This window comes from Tiliqua scincoides, chromosome 1 (assembly GCF_035046505.1).
Source record: "Tiliqua scincoides isolate rTilSci1 chromosome 1, rTilSci1.hap2, whole genome shotgun sequence".
NCBI classification, from domain to species: domain Eukaryota; kingdom Metazoa; phylum Chordata; class Lepidosauria; order Squamata; family Scincidae; genus Tiliqua; species Tiliqua scincoides.
In genome coordinates this window covers 69435047-69459112 of record NC_089821.1, presented here as the reverse complement: position 1 = coordinate 69459112, position 24066 = coordinate 69435047, and the positions used below count along the sequence as shown (strand labels likewise).

General features: G+C 47.2%; 1 protein-coding gene across 1 annotated transcript; it reads left to right on the top strand.

The window, feature by feature from the left end:
* The first annotated feature begins 319 nt into the window (after positions 1 to 319).
* On the top strand, positions 320 to 21504 carry LOC136644868 (aldehyde dehydrogenase family 3 member B1-like). Its single transcript, XM_066621063.1, has 11 exons — positions 320 to 412; positions 830 to 972; positions 9261 to 9423; positions 10898 to 11005; positions 12757 to 12877; positions 13039 to 13124; positions 16684 to 16765; positions 17149 to 17535; positions 18383 to 18549; positions 20073 to 20172; positions 21311 to 21504. Exons 1-11 carry the CDS (start codon positions 320 to 322, stop codon positions 21502 to 21504), a joined length of 1644 nt encoding a protein of 547 aa, XP_066477160.1.
* Positions 21505 to 24066: the final 2562 nt, after the last annotated feature.

Below are 24066 nucleotides of genomic sequence, written 5' to 3'. Positions count from 1 at the left end.
CATAAGTCAAACCCCACTGGATTTTCCCATCCCTGATGAGAAGTAACTGGGGATGACATCATTGCAAGTAGCCCAGTTACTTCTGGGTTGGGAGGCCAGATGCAACACAACAAACACCAGTAGGAGGCTGTAATGTTCATGGCAGGCGGTGGCCCCTTCCCTGGGGTGGTAGGTGAGAGCGAGGGGCTTACCTGGTCCTTGGACGGTCGGCGGCGGGTTAATAGAAGAGAGGCAGGTACGGATGTTTGACACATCTGGTTTAATAGTGTCAGCCGCTTTACATTCATCAGGGCTGTTACTTCACAGCCTTACATACATTATGCCGACTGGTGACGCCGACGTCAAGTGGTCTCTGGACCTGACCCTCCCCGTCCCTGGATGTTCTCCGTACAAGCCTTCAGCTCTGACTCCTGTGGCCTGAGGTCTGGGCTCTTGGAGAATACAACCCTGCTGGTCTGGGTCAGGCTGCCTGGCCTTGAGAGGGCCCCTGCTGTCTCTGCGCTGGTCCCCTCGGGGTGTAGTGAGCTTCAATCCCCTGTCTCCACGATCCCGTGTCTCCAGGGATCGCTCTCTGTGTCCAGGAGGGCCCTGGGTCTGGGAAGCCTTCCCCCCAGCCTCCTCTGGCCAGGGCGGGCCCCCGTCCCCTGCCTCTGGCGGTCTCTATCCTTTCCCTTAGACAGGGAGGCTGCTTGCCCTCTAGCTTTCCTTGGGCCTTGCTCCCTTCTGGAGAGGAGCCCCCCCCTCTTCCCTCTCCAGGCTCCTTATGAGGCCTCTTCCCTCTTGGGCTGGCCCCACCCTTCCTAACCATGTGCCTGCCTGGTGTTCCCAGCTGGCCCTCATTCCCCCTCCCGGATATGTGCTCTGTACTGGACCCCAGTCCTGCGAGTACTCGGGTTTTACTCTCAAGGAGTCCTCTACCCACGAGGAGACCCCTACTCCTGGGGAGTTCCCAGCCACCCAGGCTGGATCCAGGTGACAGAGGCTCAGGGTGGACAAGAGAGCTTTTCAGCCAGAACAGGAGGGCTTTTCGAGCATGGAAAAGCATGCTTTGGAGCCTCCTACCACTGTTTGTTGTGTCAGGTTGCTGGTCTCACTGCCATACAGCAGGGGTCCTGGGGTCCTGCAAGTACCACCAGATGCACCTCAGGTACCACTGGTGGTACCCATACCACTGGTTGAGAAATATTGGTTTGAATGAAATGTTAAAGTTTTCAGTAATACAGTGGTGCCTCGCATAACGAATGCCCCGCACACCGAAAAACTCGCATAACAAAAGAGTTTTTCGATTGGGTTTGGTAACTCGCATAACGAAAGTTTCTGGCCATACTTCGCATAACGAAAACTTTTTAGGTCCATGCTTCGCATAACGAAAACTTTTTAGGTCCGTGCTTCGCATAACAAATTTTTAAAAAAATAAAAAATTTCGTGTATGCTTCAAATTTTAGAAATACTCTGTACAGTATGTATGCCTTTAAAGAGCATGTAATAAACACTTTGTAAACCAAATTTGACTTTGTTTTGACCTTTTTTGCCCATAGGCAAAAAATTAAATTTCAATGCATTCCTATGGGAAAACGCGATTCGCAAAACGAAAAATTCGCATAACGAAAGGATTCGCGGAACGGATTAATTTCGTTATGTGAGGCACCACTGTATATCGTTTTTCTTCAAAACACCAAACAAAATGTATACAAACAGGCTGATGCTTAGTGTTCATTCATTTTATATAAATGACACACATTAATGTGTCTACCTGTTTTATACACAACCCAAAGTTAAATCTATCAGTCTGTTGTTCTAGGCCAGGGGCCTCCAAACTACAGCCCCCAGGCCAGATCCAGTGCACTGAGAAAATCCTCTTGGGTGTGGCATGACTGTGGTGAAGCCACACTATTCTGCCCTGCCACCTCCCATCAACATCAAAACCTGCAGGGACCTGCCTCATAGTGGTGGTTGATTGGGCATGCATCACCAGGGACCCATCCTACGTCATTGGACCCATTGGGATACATCAGAATGCCAGCTGCAAGGGAGGGCACAAGGATGCAGGTCTCTTGTTGTCTTGTGTGCTCACTGGGGCATTTGGTGGGCAACTGTGAGATACAAGAAGCTGGACTAGATGGGCCTATGGCAGTGGTTTTCAAACTCTCCTGGAGAGTTTGAGCCACTGTAAGTGCTTGCAGGAGCGGGGGGGGGGGGCAGTGGCGTGATCCCCAGGAGTGGTGCAATCCTGGGGATGCCCCAGTTTGAAAAGCCCTGGCCTATGGCCTGATCCAGTGGGGCTGTTCTTATCCAACTCTCTTCCTATTATTTTTTCCTGATGCCACCACATCATGCCTCTTACTCTTGAAATGGCCAAAGAGTGATAAAGTTGGCAGGGGAAGGCCTGCTTTCTTTCACCCTGGATGCTGCTCTCTGAGCCCTCCACTAGCCATTTCCCCCTTGCAACTGACTTTCTCTGCTGAGAAGCAAGAGAATTGGGAATGACTGGTGCAGAAAAAAAAATATGGAGCAGAAAAAACCTTCAGCCAGCATCAGAATTACTTTTCAATATTTATCATTAAGAATACTTATATATACTTATACTTATATACTACTTTTCAACCAAAAAAAAGTTGACAAAGTGCTTTAAACAGAAAGTGAAATAACTAAATGGCTACCTATCTCAAACGGGCTCACAATCTAAAAGATGCAGGAGAAATACCAGCAAACAGTCCTGGAAAAGACTGAAAATTAGTTTGTTCCCATTTAAGGTTTTATTCTGATCTGTGGTAAAGATAAAATGGGATAATTCCCATGCAATGGCAGCCAGGGTTACTTGGAGAAGGGAACTGTGATTAGATAAATTGACCTGAAATTTCTGAGACACTTAAACACAACAACAACATAATACGTACTATTACAGGGATGGTAACTCTTTATTCAGACTTCTATTTGAGGCAAATTCTGCTAAAACAACAAAACTCGTGTCACAATGGAATAATTGTCCCCGTCACTTCCAAACCTTACTTCCTGACCCTGGCTACAAAGTGCTTCATGTTGAATTAGTGTGACTTTTTATTTTGTGTAGTTGTGCATTTCCACCACTGTGGACATCTCTCTCATGTTCAGTGAATTATACTGGGCAGTTCTGTTGTTATTACTTCCGACTCTGACTGGATGTATTGACCCAAAAGAATGAGATAGTAGAACCAGCAGTAAAACTTCAGCCTACAGGCTTCAACCCCCTCTCACCAATAAAAAAAATAAAGTGAGAAGTATTTTGAGCCCAAGGTCATAGGAAGGACATCCCAGTCCTCTGCAGAGGTAGTGCCAGTAGTCTGAGTGCTGTCCCAGCAACAGCTGTCATGCAAGTGCCCTGAGGCACTTCGCGGCCTGTGGGAAACAGACAGTGATGGTGGACTAGCTGACACCCGTCCGCACTGGGCCGCTGCACCAGGAGGATGCTGAGGAAGGGCAGGCCAGTGGGCAAGCTTTTCGGGGTGGGGATGGAGGAAGGCACAGAGGGGTTGAAATTGGGGTGAGGGAGGGAAGGCCAGAGGGCGGATTGGGCCCGGGAGGGGGAGAGGGACAGTATGAGAGGCTGCCACTGAATCCTGCCACTGAATCCCCCCTTCTGAGCTGCAGAACCCAACACACATCTCTTTGGTTCTGAGCCAGCTAAGTAGCTTGTGCAGATCGTAGTAGACCCATTGGGGCCACTGGAATCTTACATGGGGTGAAGGAACAAACATTTCCTTACCCTGAGGAGTCTTCCGGCTGCTGCTCTGACTCCACAGGATACAGTGGTGGCCGTTTTGGTGCCACTGTACTCTGAGGCATCAGGACAGCATAGGATTGGGACCTAAAACAGGTTTAGATGTTCCTAAAGCAGCACTGAAGATAAATGCAAGAGTTTTTTTCCCTTTCATAGGAGAGAATCAATTATAGTATAAGCTAAATGCAGTAGGAATTTCTACCAACCAGAGCACAGCTGATTGATGCCTTTTGTATCTTTTTCTAGCTCAAGAAATAGAGCAAAGCCTGCCTGCAGGACAGAGTGACACAAGAAAAGAACGCCAAGCTCCAGAGTTCCCCAAACAACCTGAAGAGAAACAGAGCACTGTGTTTGTAGATCAGCAAAGTGTGAGACAAAAGTGCAAACCCCTGGAGGACTCTTTCCACCATAAAGACAAGCAGAGCACACCCTGTGCAGGACAGCAGAGCCCAAGACAACAACAGAAATGCAAGGACACTCCTCAGCATAGTGGAGACAAGCAGTGCTCATGTAGGTAAGGAAAAGAGAAGTCTTTTCAGGGTATGAGTAAAGATTACTCTACTTATGAGTAATCTGAAAGCATAGAGCAGGGCAGGGCAGACCCCAGCCAGAGGGCCAGATCTGGTATTCAGCCAAATCCTTCCCTCCCGTAACCTGTCCTTTCGGTTCCGGAGTGCAAGTCCCATTGCATTGTTGCGGAAGTCTGGGCGCAATGCCCGCTGGGGCATTGACCACAGACGTGACGGGCCAGAGCAATCATGACAGGCCAGAGCAGACGCAACAGGACTTGCAGTCGTGTGGCACTCTGCATCCAAAAGTGCCGGCAATGCCAAGGAACACATTCCCAGTGTGCGGCACTTTGAGCACCGCTGGCACAGAGAGTTGGTTTTCATATGTTGCCTGAAAACATCAGATAGTATGTAAACTCACATATCCTGCTCTATCCTACATACATTTACTTGGAACTTCCAGTAGGTTCAGTAGGATTCTCTAATAAATATGCTCGTGATGGAGGAGAGTAGGCATACTTCTCCTCCTCAATTGCTCTCCTGGAAGTGCTCTTCAGAGGTACACTGCCATTGAACTGGAGGTAGCACATAGCCATCATATGAGCAGCCACTTATCCTCTAAGAATTTTACCCCTTTTTAAAGCCATCTAAGCTAGCGGTCATCACCAGGGATGGGAACTTGAGCCAGGTGACTCAAGTCAGAGTTGCAAAAACATGTGTTTTTGCTGACTCATGTACACTCAAGTCACCTGTGTCAGTTACTCCAGCACTGACTTGAGTCAAGTTCACTGACTCAGCATTGATTTCCCACGCCTGCAGACTGGAATCTGTCTGTGCCTGGGTGTGACTGCTTACTTTTTTTTTGCAAAAGACCCTGTGCGGCCATCATTCAGACTGAGCAAGCACCAGGGACATTCCAGCCATAAGACAAGGAAGGGTTAATATTTTGCTTTTTCGTCAAGCAGAAGGGGGTGAGGGCTCTCTTGTTCATCTCTGAAGGAAATGATGATCATTGGATGAAGGTTGGGCGGTTTGGATTCTTTGGAAGAGGTACGGCAGAAGAAGAAGCCCAATGTGGTTATTTCCTTAGAATTGCCTGGAGAAGCCCAGAGAGGGGTAAAAGGAGGCGGGGAAGCTGGGTGGAAGCTGTTTCATCTGATGACCTTTGATTCTAGTATTGTGACACGGATGAAAAAAGGAAATACATTTCAATCATGTAGCTTTCAATCATCTTCCATCCAGCTAAAAAGCACCTTCCCTTGTAAGAAAGGCATTTTGATTGCCCTTTTTAGGCACCTCTTCCAGTTTCTGGAGTCACGGCAACCAGAACTGTACACAGTATTCCAACAGTCATCATGCCATAGATTTATATTGTATGTTTAATATGCTTAATATCAGCAGTCTTATTCTCAATCTGTTTCTTAATGAACTCTTGGAATTTGCCGCCTTCACAGCTGCCATACAGCAGGCTGATGATGATGATGATGATGATGATGATGATGATGATGATGATGATGATAATAATAATAATAATAACTTTATTTTTATCCCGCCTTTCTCCCCAAAGGGACTCAAGGCGGCTTACAACATATTAAAAACATAATTTAAAAACAAATAAAAACATATTAACACATCATAAAAAACAGCAGTCAGAGTAAAAATAGGTAAAAAGAGCATAGAGCAGCAGCAAGTCATAAAAGAATCAGGCCTGTAAAAAATATTAAAAGATGTTAAAAAGATGTTAAAAGGCCGAGAACTCAGAAGGCCTGTTTAAACAGAAGGGTCTTCAGGCCTCGCCAAAAGGTCTCAAGAGAGGGAGCCATTCTTAAGTCAGGGGGAAGGGAGTTCCATAGCGTTGGTGCCACTACTGAGAAGGCCCTATTTCTTGCAGCCGCCCCACGTACCTCCCTAGGCGGCGGCACTTGTAAAAAGGCCTTCTCTGATGACCTAAGAGGATGAGCCGGATTGTACGGCAGCAGGCGATCTCTAAGATACCCTGGTCCAGAGCAGTATAGGGCTTTAAAGGTCAATACCAGCACCTTGAATTGGGCCCGGAAACGAATGGGCAGCCAATGCAGCCGCTGGAGAAGCGGACTGACAGAGTCGAACCGCCTACCTCCAGTAACCACACGGGCCGCTGCATTCTGTACTAGTTGTAGTTTCCGAACCGTCTTCAAGGGCAGCCCCACATAGAGCGCGTTACAGTAATCTAATCTCGATGTCACAGAGGCATGGATCACCATGGCCAGGTCTGCACGATCCAAGTACGGCTGCAGCTGGCGCACCAGCCGAGGCTGAGCGAAGGCCCCCCTAGCCACAGCCGCCACCTGGGAATCCAGGAGCAGCTGCGAGTCCAGGTGGACCCCCAAGCTGTGGACCTGCTCCTTCAGAGGGAGTGCAACCCCATTCAGCGCAAGCCGATAGTCCAGCACCTGCATCGAGGATTTCCGAACCAGGAGAGCCTCTGTCTTATCCGGATTTAATTTCAGCTTGTTAGCCCCCATCCAGATCCTCACTGCCTCCAGACAGTGCTCCAGGCCCTCAACCGCCACCCTGGAGTCTGGAGGAAAGGCGAGATAGAGCTGGGTGTCATCGGCATATTGATGGCACCCGACTCCAAACCCCCGGATGACCTCTCCCAGCGGTTTCATGTAGATATTAAATAGCATGGGGGACAGAATTGAGCCCTGTGGCACCCCGCATCTCAAGGGCCAGGGTGTCGAACAGGCATCCCCCAGCACCACCATCTGGGACCGACCCTCCAAGTAGGAGCGGAACCACCGCAAAACAGATATTTTCATTGACCTATCCACCACAACTTCAAGATCTATTAAGGCATAAGCCTAACCAGGTCTACTCAGAAGTAAGTCCTATTTTGTTCAATGGTTCAATCTCAGGAAAGTGTGGTTAGGATTGCAGTCTTAGTTAGTTCTTCACTGACAGTTCAGGCCTAATCATGTGAATTTTGGGAAGGGCGGAACAGGGGCAGAACACAACCAGAGAAGGGGTAGGATTGGTGGAGGCCTCCTCCACTGTATCCTAATCCCTCCCCAGTCCTCCCAGTATTACACCGGGCTGCATGTACTTCAGCCTGCTATATAGCTGGTAGAGATTTCAGTAGCCCCATACAGCTGGTTTGGTGTTACTCAGGGTAAGGGGAAATATATCCTCTCACCCTTAGGAGACCTCCAGCTGCCTCCTAACCTGCGCTAGATACAGCACTGGTCATGAGGCCTGGCTGCGTCAGTGCAGGTTAGGATTGGGCTGCCCTCTGACCTGAGCCTCCTAAGAAAATAAGTTAGAAAATCAGTTCAGTCATTGGTTTCTGCCTTATCTCTTCTACAGTGATGACAGATAATACATTCAGCTTTTCTGCAACCTCCATTTCTTTTTATAGATTCCTTTTTATTCCTTATATCTAAGAGTTCGGCTGTCTCCCTGGCCAACTTTCTGCTTTTGAAATCGCTTAATAAGTTTTTATTGTTTGCTTTTTTTTGGCAGCATGCTCCACATTTTCCTTTTTTTTAGTCTTTATCGTCAGCTTACATTTACAGTATATTGCCATAACTTGTGTTCATTCCCTTCTCCTTATTTGGGCAGGATCTTTCAGGATCTCTGAAATCTTCCTGCCTTTTTAGTATATTTTTCCCTACTCATAAGCTACAGTGGCATCTTCCTGATCTAGCCATGCTTTTTCACTTAGTGCTATATGTTTTTATTGAGCTTCTGTTACTGGCATTTTAAATAACTTCTATGTACTCTGGAGAGATTTGACCCTGTTGACTTTCCCTCTGACTTCCTTTTTGCTAGTCCCTTCATCTTTGAGAAGTCCCCTCTGTTGAAGTCCAGTGTGCCTGGATTGGTCCTTCTTGGAAACTTTCCAGTTACTGGATAGCACGATGATCACTGTTCTGTTCAACACCACTTACATCTCATACTAGGTTTTGGAAGCCATGTAGGATTAATTCCTGAGTCACCCTCTGGTTGGTTCCAGGACTAACCAACAGTAATATGGACTGTAATCCTAACCACCCTTTCCTGAGAGTAAGCCCCATTGAACAAAATATGATTTACTTCTGAGTAGACCTGGTTAGGATTGTGCCCTTAGTGTTTCTAGAATTCCCCCCCCCCTCTTTTTTGTGACCTGAGTGTAAATTTACCCCATCAGTGTGAGGGTAACTGAAGATACCTATTATAACACTTTCTCCTTTAGATGCATCATTGTATCTCCATGCTGGGCAGTGGCGTCACTAGGGGGGTGCGGGCCACACCAGGTGACACGCCGAGGGGGGTGACACACCCTGGAAAAATAACGCGCTAAAACCACGGCTTTAGGAGCTACCCTGTCATGCCATACACAGTTGGATGCAGAATTCCCAGTGGAATGCAATTCCACAAAAGACAGAATTGTGACACCCTAGTTTGAGAAACCCTGCCTTAGCTTGAAGAGGCCTCCATGGCTACCCCTTCACCACAGAATGCAGCATATGGCATATTGGCATTGCTACATCAGAACTGGAAAGTTGGATAGGATTGGGCCCTGAGTCTGAGTGGCTTGCTGACAGTGGGCCCAATCCTATCCAATTTTCCAGTGCCAGTGCAGCCATACCAGTGGGGCATGCACTGCATCTTGTGATGGGGAGCTAGTCACAGAGGCTCTCTTAAAGTATGGGAACATTTGTTCCCTTACCTTGGGGTTACATTGCGGTTGCACCAGTGTTGAATTAAGAGTTTTGAATAGGGGAGTCCTGATTTGTAGCTTAGTTTCCAGTCCTAGGCACACATTTCTGGGAGCAAGTTCCATTGAGCTCAGTGGCATTTACATTGGAGTAGACATGACTAGGAGTATTTTGTAAGACTCCTATCCACTATGCTAGCTCTGAAATAAATTTCCACCAAGGAGAATATGGGGTATCCTGCCTTAAGGGATGATGTTGACAACAATACCTGTGAAACCCTTTAATTCTGTGAGCATCTTTCTGCTTTCTCCCCAGCTCCAACCCCTATGCTAGCCTGGTCACTAGTCTGAAGGCCACCTGGCTAACAGGAAAGACCCGCCCAATGGAGTATCGGAAGAAGCAGCTGGAGGCAATTGGCCGCTTCCTGGATGAGAAGAAGGAAGATATCCTGCATGCCCTATATCAAGATATGCGTAAGGTGAGTGTGATGGTCTGAATGTGGTTCTGACCAGACCATAGTTTTATACATGTTAGAGGAACCAGAATAATAATAATAATAATAATAAACTTTATTTTTATCCTGACCTTCTCCCCAGAGGGACCCAGGGCGGCTTACAACATATTAAAAAAACAAAAACAGATTAAAACATAATTTAACAGATAAAAACATATTAAAAACACATTAAAAGAAACCATAAAAACAGTAATCAGATAAAAGTCAGAATAAAAAGAGCATCAAACAGCAGTTCAAGGAGGAATCACGCCTGTAAAAAACTAAAAGATGTATAAAAGATGTTAAAAAGGCCATAGAGTCAGAAGGCTTGTGTAAACAACAAGGTCTTCAGGCCTCGCCGAAAGGTCTCGAGGGAGGGAGCCATTCTCAAGTCAAGGGGAAAGGAGTTCCATAACATTGGTGCCACTACTGAGAAGGCCCTATTTCTTGCCGCCGCCCCACGTACCTCTTTAGGCGGCGGCACATGTAAAAAGGCCTTCTCTGATGACCTGAGAGGACAAGCCGGATTGTACGGGAGTAGGCGATCTCTAAGATAGGCTGGCCCAGAGCAGTATAGGGCTTTAAAGGTCAAGACCAGCACCTTGAATTGGGCCCGGAAATGAATGGGTAGCCAATGTAGCCCCCGGAGAAGTGGACTGACAGAGTCAAACCGCCTAGCTCCAGTGACCACACGGGCTGCCGCATTCTGCACTAACTGCAGTTTCCGAACCGTCTTCAGGGGCAGCCCCACATAAAGCGCGTTACAATAATCTAACCTCGATGTCACCGTAGCATGGATCACTGTGGCCAGATCTGCACGATCCAAGTATGGCCGCAGCTGGCGCACCAGCCGAAGCTGCGCAAAGGCCCCCCTAGCCACAGCCGCCACCTGGGAATCCAGGAGCAGCTGTGAGTCCAGGTGGACCCCCAAGCTGCGGACCTGCTCCTTCAGGGGGAGTGCAACCCCATTCAGCGCAAGCCGATAGTCCAGCACCTGCATAGAGGATTTCCGAACCAGGAGAGCCTCTGTCTTATCCGGATTTAATTTCAGCTTGTTAGCCCCCATCCAGATCCTCACTGCTTCCAGACAGCGCTCCAGGCCCTCAACCGCCACCCTGGAGTCTGGAGGAAAGGCGAGATAGAGCTGGGTGTCATCAGCATATTGATGACACCCCACTCCAAACCCATGGATGACCTCTCCCAGCAGTTTCATGTAGATATTAAATAGCATGGGGGACAGAATTGAACCCTGTGGCACCCTGCACTTCAAGGGCCAGGGTGTCGAACAGGCATCCCCCAGCACCACCATCTGGGACCGACCCTCCAAGTAGGAGCGGAACCACCGCAAAATGGTGCCTACCAGAACTACCTACTATATGGAGGTGAACTGTTTAAGAGCATACTAAAGTCTGGTGTGGGTGTCTGGTGTACACCAATGTCTTTTTGTCTTCCCCTGCAGCCGCGTTTTGAAAGTGGGTATGAGATTGCCGTCACTAAGTATGAGGTGAAGTTTACACTCGACAACCTGAGCAGCTGGATGAAGGATGAATACGTGGAAAAACCCCTAGTAAGGAGGCCAAATTAAGATGGGGAGAAAATGTAAATTCCTATAGGGAAAAAGAAGGATGGGTCTCTGCCTGAAGGGAAAAAGGGTCCAGAGGTTGTGCGATCTACTCAAACTGAAGATGGATCTGGTGTCTCTCCCCTTTCAAACCTGTTGTACTGATACTCACTTTGAGGAGTAGTCCAGATGCTTTAGGGCATGATCTTAAACTGGGCTAGCATGGCGCTGAGCCCCGGTACAGGCGCTGGGTGTCATAAAAGTGCCGTAAACCATGTTTACGGCAAGTGGTGGGTAGGGAGCACTGGCACCAGACCTGCGCCAGTCAGGAGCCGGCCCCAGTGGAAGAGATAGGATATGCCTCAGCCAGAGTTAAGTGAAGTCATCGGACAGTGGTGCGGCCTCAGAGTGGCGGGTGGGGGAGGGCAGAACATGGGGAGCAGGAGGACAGTGTGAGCGGAGGAACCAAGGTGAGAAGGGGTGGGATCGAGCTCCACTGTATCCTGAACTCCGTGTCAGGCTGGAAGGCTGGACACAGAGTCCCTCAAGTCTGCTCCAACAAAATAGATGGCCTGTTGCAGGGCTTGCAGGGGCTTTCCAGGATGGAAGGGGACAAATGTCCCCTTCCCACGAGGAAATCTCTGGCTGCGTCTCAGCACCCGATGGATTTAGCCACTTTGGCGCCACTGCTCCACCAGGCTCTGGGAAGTTCAGGATTGTTCTCTTAATAAGATTGCATCTGCAGCCTCTGTAAAGCCATTTTACTACTGTATATTGTTTTGGTGCATTTCATACAAGAAGCTGAAAGTTCCTTTGCTGTTCACGAGTCTGTTGTACAAATGCAAAACCTACGATGACTGAAATAGCCCTTCAGTTTAATAAGGAATTTATTCCTTTGCTTTCTACCCTCCATTAACCTCCATGTGCTACCCTCCATGTGCTCTGATGCACATATTGGCTAACCTTGATGAACTTAAATGAGGCATTGAAAAACTTTCTAGGAAGAAATGATTTTAAAAACTTAGGGCGCAAACCTATCCTGCACTGCAACAGGCAAGCCAAGGGGCTTGCGCTGTATCCAGCGCAGGATAGGGGCCATATGCGGCTCAGCCAGAGGCAAGGGGAAACATTTCCCCTTACCTCTGGGTAAGGCTTGCTGGCCCCTATAGGTCTCCGTGGACTTGCGCCACCTCTTGGGGTGGCGCAAATCTGAGAAGATCACAGTGGCTTGAAGCCGCTCTTTTCTCCCTGGGAATGGGGGTTGGGATCCAGCATAACTACTGGATCCCAGCCCCGCCTCTTGCTCCCCACCCGCCCCTGGGGGCTCCCACCGCCCTCCCTCCCCCACCTAGGAATGACTCCCTTCCACCTCCCCCTCGCCTAGCTTTGCTCCTTGCATCAGTCCATCCGGGGCAACGTAACCCGTAACCCGTGTGGAGGAAGCCAGCGTGGAGGCTTGCGTCGGCCTTTGCAGGCTGGTACTTCAAGTCAAGGGCTGGATTACGCCCTCAGTAAGGGATTACATCTTTTCATCTCCAATATGATTTGGGCCTTGCAGGTCCTTTGGCAAAGCTGAGAGAAGTGAACATAAAACAAATGAATGATTAGGTTAGCTAAGCCAAGTATTAAGTGAAAGGAAAAGGCCACAACTGGTGAGTCTACACAGTGGTGCAAAACAAGCACCTTTATTTCTGTAACTTGCTTTGCTGTTTTCTCACTCTGATCCATGGAATTTTCCTGTCTTCATCTTCTTGTAGGCCATGAAATTTGACAGTGCCTTTATCTGCAAGGACCCGTTTGGTGTGGTACTCATTATTGCATCTTATGAGTTCCCCATCGATCTCATCTTGGCACCTCTGGTGGGGGCTATTGCAGCTGGTAAGTGAGAAGCTTCCACCCAAAATCCTGCTGCAACTGTTACCTGTGAACCCTCTTGTTCTGCTGTTCTTTTGATGGTGGCTCCTGCTGGCCTGATCCAGGCAGGTGGTGGGTTTGTGTATCTCTCACTGCCACAGTAATGTATTCTTCTTTCCCACCAGGGAATTGTGCAATTGTCAAACCTTCAGAGAAAAGCCCCTGCACTGCAAGGCTCCTTGCCGAATGTCTGCCATGCTATCTTGATTCGGTAAGGTCCTCAACCTGTTTTATTTTCTCCTCAAAATGTAATTCCTGTTCACCGTAGTTCATGATATACTGTCTTCCTGCTTTTGAAAATTGTGGCTGTTGCACTTCCTTAGTGTGTTTGTGGTCAATACTGATCCTATCAGGATAAGGATGCTGGTGGCAGAGACAGCATTCAGAATGTGGAGTGTGTTAGTGTGACCCATGTGAGCTGCAATGGGCACATGCAGAAGATTGCCAGTTGCAAATTTGTTTTGCATGCCTGTGAGTGAAGTGAGGCTTGTTAAGGACAAAACTAGACAATACGTTACACTTTAGGAGACACATATGAAACCCAAGTGGACCGGAAGTGCTCCTTTGACACTGCTAAATGACCATGGAGGGTATAGGCATGTTTTGGTACACAGCACACTATTAGAGAGATGCAATAAGCGGAGAGGGGGGTAGGGGACCCTGAAACCAGTGCTTCATTCCCTTGATCTGCCCTGTGTTAGGGCCAAAATCAGTACACTCCACTGCCACCATGAGGACAAAGTCAGAGACAGATCAGTATCAAAAGTCTCCCTCCCAGTTACATGGAGAGTTTCCCTCAAATCTAACCAATGGTGTGTAGCCAAGGGTTGAGGAGGACCAGGTTAAGGCTCCAAGTTCAACCAAGCACTGGTAAGTAAAGAATTAAAACACAAAATGAGAGTTTATTTAAAATGAAGTAGGGGTTTGGGCTGGATAAAACAAGGAGAAAAGAATAAAATGAGCAAGCTTAGAAAATACCTTTGGTGTTGGCAGTGCCCAGGTATGCATCTTAGAAAAAATACAAGCAAGCAATTACAGGCAAACTGAAAAGCAAAAAAATTCCATAATGTTCCATGATCTTAGCAAACTGGTCCCTATCTGTAGTTACTCAGGGCCTTAGTCAGCATACACCTCTCTGATCCCCATGAAAGTAGATAAGAACTTGACCACACATAGATGCTTTCATGGAAGAAGCCAAGCGAACACCCATCACTGTAAGAAACCTAAGTTCAATGATGTCCAACTGGATAGTTTATGACTACCTGGGCATCTCTACCTGACCTCTGAGTTAATCAGGTGTGCTTCAGTGCCCAATAATCTGGTGCATGCCTGTCACAGCAGGTGGGCTGGCTAGAACTATTGTCCTGGCTGGACTAGATGAAGAAGACAGGGAATCCAGAAAACAGCCTGTCTGCTTGACCATGCAGTCTTTTGCAGTGGTACTTATTTCAAGGCCTGTCCCTCATTGATCTTGCATTGGGACTTATCTCTGATGGGAATAATAATGGGAGCAACCACAACTCCGTAATCAGAAGGGGACTAAATGCTTTTCCCCTCCACTGTTTGCACAGCAAAAATCCATATCCCAGAAGTGGTACTTTGCTTCCAAGTGGCAATTTCTGCAAACTGCCACCAAAGAGGCATATTGTCATAGGTAGGCAAGTAGGGATTTTTGCTGTGGAAGCAGAAACACTACACCCCACTCTCATGGGATGTTGTGCTCCTGGGTTGAATTCTGCCCCCCCCCATTGCTGGAAAGGACCATTTCTGGTTTTAATCCCATCTATTTAAAACATTTAATGATAACATTTAGTAAGCCACTGTGTTTGCAAGTATAAGATCGCCATTACTACAGATTCACTTACCAGGTGTAAAAATAGTATACACGAGACATTATTGTACAAGGAGAATTCTTATTGTACAAGGAGGGGAAGCATTCACTATGAGTAGATGAACTTTTAAATTTCCTTTTGGTAGAGACCAGGCATTGCATTTTCTCTCCTTCCCACATTTAAAAGCACTGTAAGGCAGTGGTTCTTGCGCATTTAGCATGCACCGGAACCCACTTTTTAGAATGAGAATCTGTCAGGACCCACTCGAAGTGATGTCACGACTGGAAGTGACATCATCAAGCAGGAACATTTTTCCTTGACTGCAATCCTATCCACACTTACCTTGGAGTAAGTCCCTTTGTGTAAGTATCATTGTTAAAAGAATATACACAGTAGCCTGTTAAAAGTACAGATCTGTACCATTTCCCCAAATGCAGTCACATATAATGGCAGCATCAAGTCTAATATATTAAAAATAAAATATTGAAATGAATGGGGACCCACCTGAAATTGGCTCACAACCCACCTAGTGGGTCCCAATCCACAGTTTGAGAAACACTGCTGAGCGGCTAGCACAATTTTATGATACTAAGCCACAATCCTGGATGTCATTTCTGCCATTTCCCTGTTCTAAATCCCCCCCCCCCCGCACGCATGCAATCAGTTTTTTCTCTTATAGGAATCCAAAGAGGGGAAAGTGTATATTTGTACACAAGGTACTTGCATGCAATCTGCTGCATACAGGCATGAAAGGGGTTAAAGATATCCTCCCTGCCACTCCCTTTTGCACATTCTTCTTTTGCCAAGTGGCCCTTAAGAAAGAGTATCATGGCTCAATTGTATGCATGTAATGTGTATATATAGTTGGCAACCTTCAGTCTCGAAAGACTATGGTATCACGCTCTGAATTGTGGTTCTGGCACAGCATCTAGTGTGGCTGAAAAGGCCGATTCGGGAGTGACAATCCCTTCCACACTGGGAGCAAGTGCAGTCTGTCCCTGGTCTGTCTCCCTGGCTATGGGCCTTCCTTCTTTGCTTCTTTGCCTCAGTCTGTTGGCCAAGTGTCTCTTCAAACTGGGAGAGGCCATGCTGCACAGCCTACCTCCAAGCGGGCCACTCAGAGGCCAGGGTTTTCCACCTGTTGAGGTCCACTCCTAAGGTCTTCAGATCTCTCTTGCAGATGTCCTTGTATTGCAGCTGTGGTCTACCTGTAGGGTGCTTTCTTTGCATGAGTTCTCCTTAGAGGAGATCCTTTGGGATCCGGCCATCATCCATTCTCACGACATGACCGAGCCAACGCAGGCATCTCTGTTTCAGCAGCGCATACATGCTAGGGATTCCAGCTCGTTCCAGGACTGTGTTGTTTGGGACTTTGTCCTGCCAGGTGATACCGAGGATGCATCGGAGGCAGCGCATGTGGAAATCGTTCAGTTTCCTCTCCTGTTGTGAGCGAAGAGTCCATGACTCACTGCAGTACAGAATTGTACTCAGGACGCAAGCTCTGTAGACCTGGATCTTGGTATGTTCCGTCAGCTTCTTGTTGGACCAGACTCTCTTTGTGAGTCTGGAAAACATGGTAGTTACTTTACCGATGTGTTTGTTTAGCTTGGTATCGACAGAAAGAGTGTCAGAGATCATTGAGCCAAGGTACACAAAATCATGGACAACCTCCACTTCATGCGCAGAGATTGTAATGCAGGGAGGTGAGTCCATATCCTGAACCATGACCTGTGTTTTCTTAAGGATGATCATCAGTCCAAAATCTTGGCAGATTACACAGTACACAGAGTACAGAGTACACAGATTACACAGAGTACACAGTTCGCGCACTGTGTATATATAACCCCTTAAATAATCGGGAGAAGTGTGTGTGATGGGAAGGTGGATGAAGGACTGACTGGAGGTAATGAGACATGAGCCTTCTCCCTTGTTTTGCAGGATTCATTTGCTGTGGTGACAGGTGGCCCTGAACACGTCACCAAATTACTGGAGAACCATTTTGATTACATCTTCTTTGCAGGTGATCTCTGCTTTTTAATTTTCAGGTTGGCAATTATTCTAATTGATGCATGTACCATACAACTAACAAAGCACTCTGCCCATTGCATGTCCACATTAGGTAATTCAGTGTTCAAATTTTGTTTGCTCTATTGGAAGCAAAATAAATATAGGCTAATACAGGCTGCAATACTGTACATAGAAAGTGCAGCACTTTCTTGGGAGTAAGCATCATTGAATACTTGCATCTGACCAGACATACATAGGAATGCCAATCCCATAATTCTTCCCCAGATACAAAATTTGAGTTACTTAATGCAGAATTTGGGGTGAGGGCATTTTGAGCATGGCAGTTCCAAGTATGTGACTTTCTATGACTGCTCACATTTTGCTGTACTTCTGCAGGAAGTACCCGTGTGGGAAAGATCATCATGTCTGCAGCGGCTAGAAACCTGACACCATTGACTCTGGAACTGGGGGGCAAAAATCCCTGCTACGTGGATGATTGTTGTGATTTCCAGAATGCAGCTAAACGAATAGCATGGGGGAAGTTTTTCAATGCTGGCCAGAGTTACACTGCAGCAGACTATGTGCTCTGCACTGTTGAAGCACAGGAGAAACTGATGCCTTGCCTGCGCCAAGCTATCCGCGAATTCTACGGCTGTGTACCCCAGGACTCGCCTGACTTTGGCCGCATGGTTAACGATAAGGAATTTCGTCGTGTCAAAGCATTGCTCAACAGTGGCCGAGTGGCCATTGGCGGAGAGACAGATGAGCGTGACCGTTATATTGGTGAGCAAATGGAGTGGTGTGGGGGAAAGATGGAGAGTCCCACTATCATTGATATCTAGGAGGATATCTGTGAAGTGCTCAAGTTGCGTCAGTGTTTTGCCAAATTCCCAGTCCAAGCTTTGCCTTGAGAACCTATGCCCATTTTAAGCTAATTAGCTCCCTGTATTCCCCCACAATGGCCCTAGTTCCACACTGCTGGGCCCCCCACCAGGGTAGCTCGCCTGTTCAGCCTGCAGAAGTCCTCCTTCCTTCCCTCTCCTGCCAGCAGCTTCTCCAACCACCACAGCAGCAACTTTGTCTTCAGCAGGTCATGGGAGCACCAATCTCCAGCAGTCTCTGTTCCAGCAATCCTCAGAAGTCCATTTGTCTATCTCTCCATTAGTCAGTCCATCCATCAGTCAGCAAAGCAAGTAGTCCATCAGCCAGTCCATTAGTTGCTCAGTCCATTAATTCATCAGTTTAGTTCTCTCTCCTCCAAGCCCTTTCCTTCTACTCTCTCATTCACTCCAAGCTCCTTCCTTCTACACCCACCAAACTCTCCCTTCTTCAGGTCCTGCTTTTATCCCTTAATGACCTGGTTCCTTCTAGTGGCTGTAGCTGTGCAGCATACCCACTGCCCTGGGGTTAACCCTATGCTTGCCTGCCAGAGCAAGGGGTCACTGTTGACACCACACCCCATCTCCTCAAGGGACCGTGCGCACTTCCATTACAGTCAGTGAGGGTAGATAGAAGGGAAAAGAATCTTCTGTGCTTGAGCACTTGGGAGGACAGCTTTGGGGCTGTGACTGCATGGTTGGATGTGGCAGCAAGTAGGAGTATATGTCTTGATGTGAACTTCTGCCCACAGCTCCTACCGTGCTGGCTGATGTGAAGGAATGGGAGCCAGTCATGCAAGAGGAGATCTATGGACCTGTCTTGCCCATTGTCACTGTGGCAGACTTGGATGCAGCCATCGCATTCATCAATTGCAGGCCACGCCCACTGGCTGCCTATGCCTTCTCCAGTAACAACAAGGTATGCTTAAGAATTATACTTCACACTATCCAACAAGGTCAGCAGTAACCCATGCCCCTTTATATAACTGCAGGTGATCAAGAAGGACTTGCATTGCTTTTAGAACATGCTTAGACTAGGCTGAGCTCTAACCAACATAGGAGGAGTTCAGGAAGTATGGAGCAGTTACTGAAGATACAGCTCTATGTGCCTTTACTGTTTAAGGGCGCAATCCTAACTGCGCCTTATGCTGGCCCAAACTTCCCGCCCACGCTGACATAAGTGGCAAAGGTAGGCATGGGGGGGCAGGGAGGAGACAGGAGGGGGCGTTTCTGGATGGGGGAGGGCGGGCGATGGGCAGCCCTGCTTCAAGCCACTCCCCTCTCCTCAGACCTGTGCCATCTCCAGAGGTGGTGCAGGTCCAAGGAGACCCATTGGGACAATTAGCCCTTACCCAGGCATAAGGGGAAGAGCTTCCCCTTGCCCCTGGCTGAGCCGCTGCAGCCAATGAACCTGCGTTGGGTGCAGCACAAGCCTCCTGGCTTGCCTGCTCCAGCGCAGGATTGGTTTGTGCCCTAAGTGGCATACAGATTGCATTGGAAATTGCTGTTGGGCGTGAGAAGGGGGCATGTTGGATCTCCAGTTTTTGCTTTCCATTCCAAAAGTGTGTGTGAGAGAAACCTGTACAGCTCACTTCTGTGCTTCCTTGCTCAGAGCTAAGTCCCACTGTGTTTGGTAGGCCTTTCTCTCAAGTAACTATGTTTAGGATTGCAACCTTAGTCCCTAAGTAAGTTTGCATGGACTACAGCCTGAGAAAGGAGTACTGTATTTTCATCTGTACCATGAAGGCAGGAGAATACTTCCTAGCCAGCCATTCAGGTGGCATTTTGTTTTGGATAGGTGAGGTTAGCTTGGAGGGATGATGACCCAAAGTGACTAGGGTTGCGATCCTATACATCAGCAGTTCCCAAACTGTGGGTCATGACTGACAAGCTGATAGGTGACAAGGAAGGTATATTGAACCCTATGGAAAGTGAAACTGAGCTGCATGTGCATGTTTAGTCACAAGCAGTCAAATCAGCTTTGGTCCACTTCACAGGGCAGGCCAAGGGGGATGCAACACCACCAGAATGGTCTGATGAACGTAGGAACAAACAAACTCTGGCAAGGAAGCTGTACTGAGCCACATATGTGTGCTTACTCATGAGCAGGCAACCAAGCCTTGGCTCTCAATGAAGGCCAGGCCAAGGGGAATGTAATGCTACCAGAACAGTCCCAATCTGATGAACATGGAGCTCAACTACTGCTCCAGAAGGCAGTCTCCCCCACCATAGGAAAAAGAATAAAAGCAGGCTTTTGGCTGGTAAAGTGAAATGCTTTTCTTAAGGCTCATAAAGCAAGGTGGTCCTGATAGAGTGTTGTTTTAGGGTCCCAGTGCTAAAAAGTTTGGGAATAACTGCTGTACATACTTCAAGTGGGAGTTAGCCCCACTTAACACAGTGGGACTTGCTTCTGATACTGTTGTGTACTTTTCCTCACTTTAGGTTGTCAACAAAGTATTGGATTGCATCAGCAGTGGTGGATTTTGTGGAAATGATTGCTTGATGCAGTTTCTGTTAATCACCTTTCCATTTGGCGGCATTGGTATGACTAGGCCTCTATTCCCCTTGCCTCTGTATTCACTCTTTCTCTTAAGCTTCTTCCAGTGCCATAGGCAGCCTGTAAGACTATGTCTATGCAGCAGCCATCCTCTCTCAAAAGTGTTTCTGAGACAAGAGGGACAGTCTTTTCCTTGTTGGCTTATATATTGCTTGTGTTGTTCACATGCACAAAGTGCAACATAAAAACTAATTGCATGTAATAATAATAACTTTATTTTGAGATGTAAGCATCTCAGCCTGTCCTGCCAAGCAGCAGGCAGGGTAGATTTGTGAGTAGCTTATCTGCTAGGCCGAGCTCCAACCTGAAGTTTGACACAGCAGGCTTGGAACCCTTTCTTAAGCAAATTATAGCAAATAGCAATTGTCTAGTTTACTGCTCTGAGGACAATTCTCTTAACGTTAGATATGACACCAACTAGAGTAGAAGCTTCTGGTGAATATTGGCTTCTGAGGAAGGCTTAAATCCTCATTCTTTAGCAGATCCACCAGTGTGGAAGAGTCAACCAACTTGCTGCTTGAAATGGCTTGTTGGAGTGACTACCCAAAAGAAGGCTCTACATCCAAATCTACACCTAGATCACCATTTCAAACACACTTGCTGGAGACAGGATTCCTAGCATGAATGATGTTGGTTCAAACATAACAATCATTGTAGGGGAAATGAATGCTACTTTAACAAAGTATTTATCTGCCAGTGACAAGTTCTAGAAGTGCAGCCCTAAAAAGAGATACTACTCAGGTATACTACTTGGGGTATTTCTGCCCATGCACTTTGGTTCCATAGACATCAACGGATTATTCAGGAATATTCATCTCTGCACTGCAAAATGCATTGGCTTGTCCAGGGATGCATATTCCTGGAAAATCAGTGGATGGGTATGCATCTAAAGTGCCTGGGCAGAAATGCAGTACCAAAGGTTAGAGTGCTGTGGAAGATGCCTGAGTGGTGCGATGGGATCCCTTTCCTATTGCTGCCTGCAAAGGCCCATTTACCTAAAAATGATGTTGCCTGAAAAGAGCTGGCTGGTCGCTCCCTGCCTAGGTGTTGAAGATATATGCCCAGGCTGTGCAGCTACCTGTGAGTCGGGTTCGATCTATATGCTTTTTTGTTGTTGTTGCAGGATGCAGTGGATTTGGCAGGTACCATGGCAAGTTCAGCTTTGACACCTTCACTAACAAACGCGGCATCCTCTTGCGCTGCATGGGTCTGGAGAAATTCAACAGCTTCCGCTACCCACCCTATAATGATGCCAAGCAGGCATTGATAACCCCCAGTCTCGAGATTAGGCACAGAGGCTTTGGCCCCATGCTGTGAACTGTTTCAGTCTCATGTGCCTTGTGCCACCAGGAGCTTCTCAGAAGAACTTAACTGCTGGTGACAAGGAGGATCATTCCTTCAGCTGCTAGCCCTGAGATCTTGCCTCACCTTTGCAAAAAGCTCTGACTTCTGAAAAAGCCATACCTCCCTGTCTTGGCTGCTTTCCACGTGCCCTCTTCTCTTTCCATTCTGAATCTTGGTGGGTCCAGTACCTGCATATAGAAAGATTAGGTAGTGATTAGAAACCCTTCTGTGCTGCTCTTCAGCTCCCTTTGCCTAGTTGTTGGAAAGGATAAGAAAACGTTAGTAAGCTTGGCCAGATGTGGTTGGACACCACGTCTTCCCTTTCTGACACTGAATTTTCTCTAACTGGAACCACTTCCTCCCAGATGTGGGATGCATAAGGCTTTTGCACTGGGTTAATTTCCTAGCTGAACTTCCTTTGTAATCACTTTTATAAAGCCATTTCTGATTTCATGTCCTTTTTTTTAAAGAATGGAGACGCTTGCTTCACTTGTACACTGGAGTAGTTATTGATCAGATTCTTAAGCTGCCCTTCCTCCAGTGAGCTCAGAGCAGTGTACATGGTTCCTTCTCTCCATTATTTCCTCACAACAACACTGTGGACTAGGTTAGATTGAGAGATAGTGAGTGGCCCAAGGTCACCCAGGAAGCTTCATGGCTGAACCGCAATTTCTACCTGGATTTTCCAGGTCTTGACTCTGGAACCATTATCCTAAGTAACAATAAAAGCAAAGTGTAACTACTGAATAGCCTCTAAAGCAGGGGTGTCACTCGTTTTATACAGAGGGCCAAATTAGCATTCAGGGCTCCTGCTGAGGCCCGGAAGTGATGTCATTACGCAGGAAGTGACATCATTAAGCAGCTAATGGCCAGAAGCCCGACCTTGTTCTCATATAGAAACTCATTAACTGCAAATGACAGAAGAGAAAATACGCAAATTTTTATCATATTTCAAGAAAGCCCAGTTTTCATGTGGGCTGCCATTTCAGCTGTAACACCTCAGCAGCTGAGAGCCTGAGGGCCGCATAAAAAGCTTCTGGGGGCCGCATCCGGCCCCAGGGCCTAATGTTTGACTCCCCTGCTCTAAAGCATGATTAAAGTATTTATGAGTGACTGTGTAGATGCTAGGTCCTTTAAACCAGCTTAATTCCAAAAAGATTCAAACTTAAACCAGTGCAATATGTTTTATGGACAAGTCCTCTGCCAATCATATACTTTCCATGCAGCAATTCCATCTTCAATATACCCCTGCTGGTAAGCCAATGTTTTTCCAACATCTGTTTCTGCACAGTAGTCATATATTTAAATCAGATTCTTCCTCCTATCAATACTCTTTAAGCCTGGCGACTTGCACCCTAATCCTAAACATGCTTTACTCCAGAATGTTCTCAAGTTCCAAGTTGTTTACTTCATAGTAAGTATGCTTAGGATTGCAGCTTTACTGACATTGCTTGCACAGTCCTATATTTGGCAGGTAAATGTTTACTTCTGCAATAAAAATACTGCACCAAACCTTCATAACAGTTAAGTACTTGTTTTGTTTATTTATTATCAACACAATACCATTAGTGTGCATATTGCTTTACATAGTAGCATTAGCCAAATACCAGGCTTGCCCCAAGAAGTTTAGAATCTAAGTTCAGATATTAAATTTTGGGTTAATTTCCCAGGCCGAAGGAGCAAAGTCATCTTCCTCATAAAAAAACCTGAAGGGAGGCTTGAGATGAGGAAAGAAGAAAGGGAGGTGTCAGTGAGAGACAAGGTTGTAATCATGAGGGTCCTTACCAGCTCAAGCCTCTGGTTTATTCTTTGGGGGGAGGAGGTGCTGCCTTCTGGAGCATTTGTTGAGCTCCACTTTCATTAGAGGGGGACCATGCCACTAGCTTTGCATTCCTCTTTGCCTGACTTGACCAGGAGCCAAGGCACATTTGCTTACTCACGAGTAAACGCGACCATGTGGATTACTTTTGCTTTCCGTAGGGCTCAATACATCCATCTGCTTGGAAGGAGGGACCTCCTTCTTGGGTGTTTTTTTTGGGCTGCTTTCATTGGATAGGAACCATTCTGGTGTCATTGGATTCCTCTTGGCCTGCCCTTTCCGACAAACTATGGCAAGTTTGCTTACTCGCGAGTAAACGTGCAATATGACTCAGTTTCTTTTTCTTTAGGGTTCAATGTATTTTTGTTTCTGGTTTTTGGGCAATAACATTTGATGGAAAGGAGATATTTCAATCTGGTTGCTTGCATTGCATTCCTCCAGAAATTCTGCACCCAACGGTATATAGCATGATGGGGTTACTCCTAACCTTTGCGATGTTAGCGATGTTGGGGCATTTGTGGTGTTACACACCCCCAAAGGTGGTTCCCGGGGCGGACCACCCCACGCCCCCTGCTAACTACGCCACTGCAACTAAGTACAGGAGGGTGCCATCCACTGGTGATGCTGATCCCTGGGTCACCTGGGTCCAGGACCACAAGGTGCTGCCCCCCTGCCAAGTACCACCACTGCCATTTGGGGGCCTTTGGAGAGCTGGG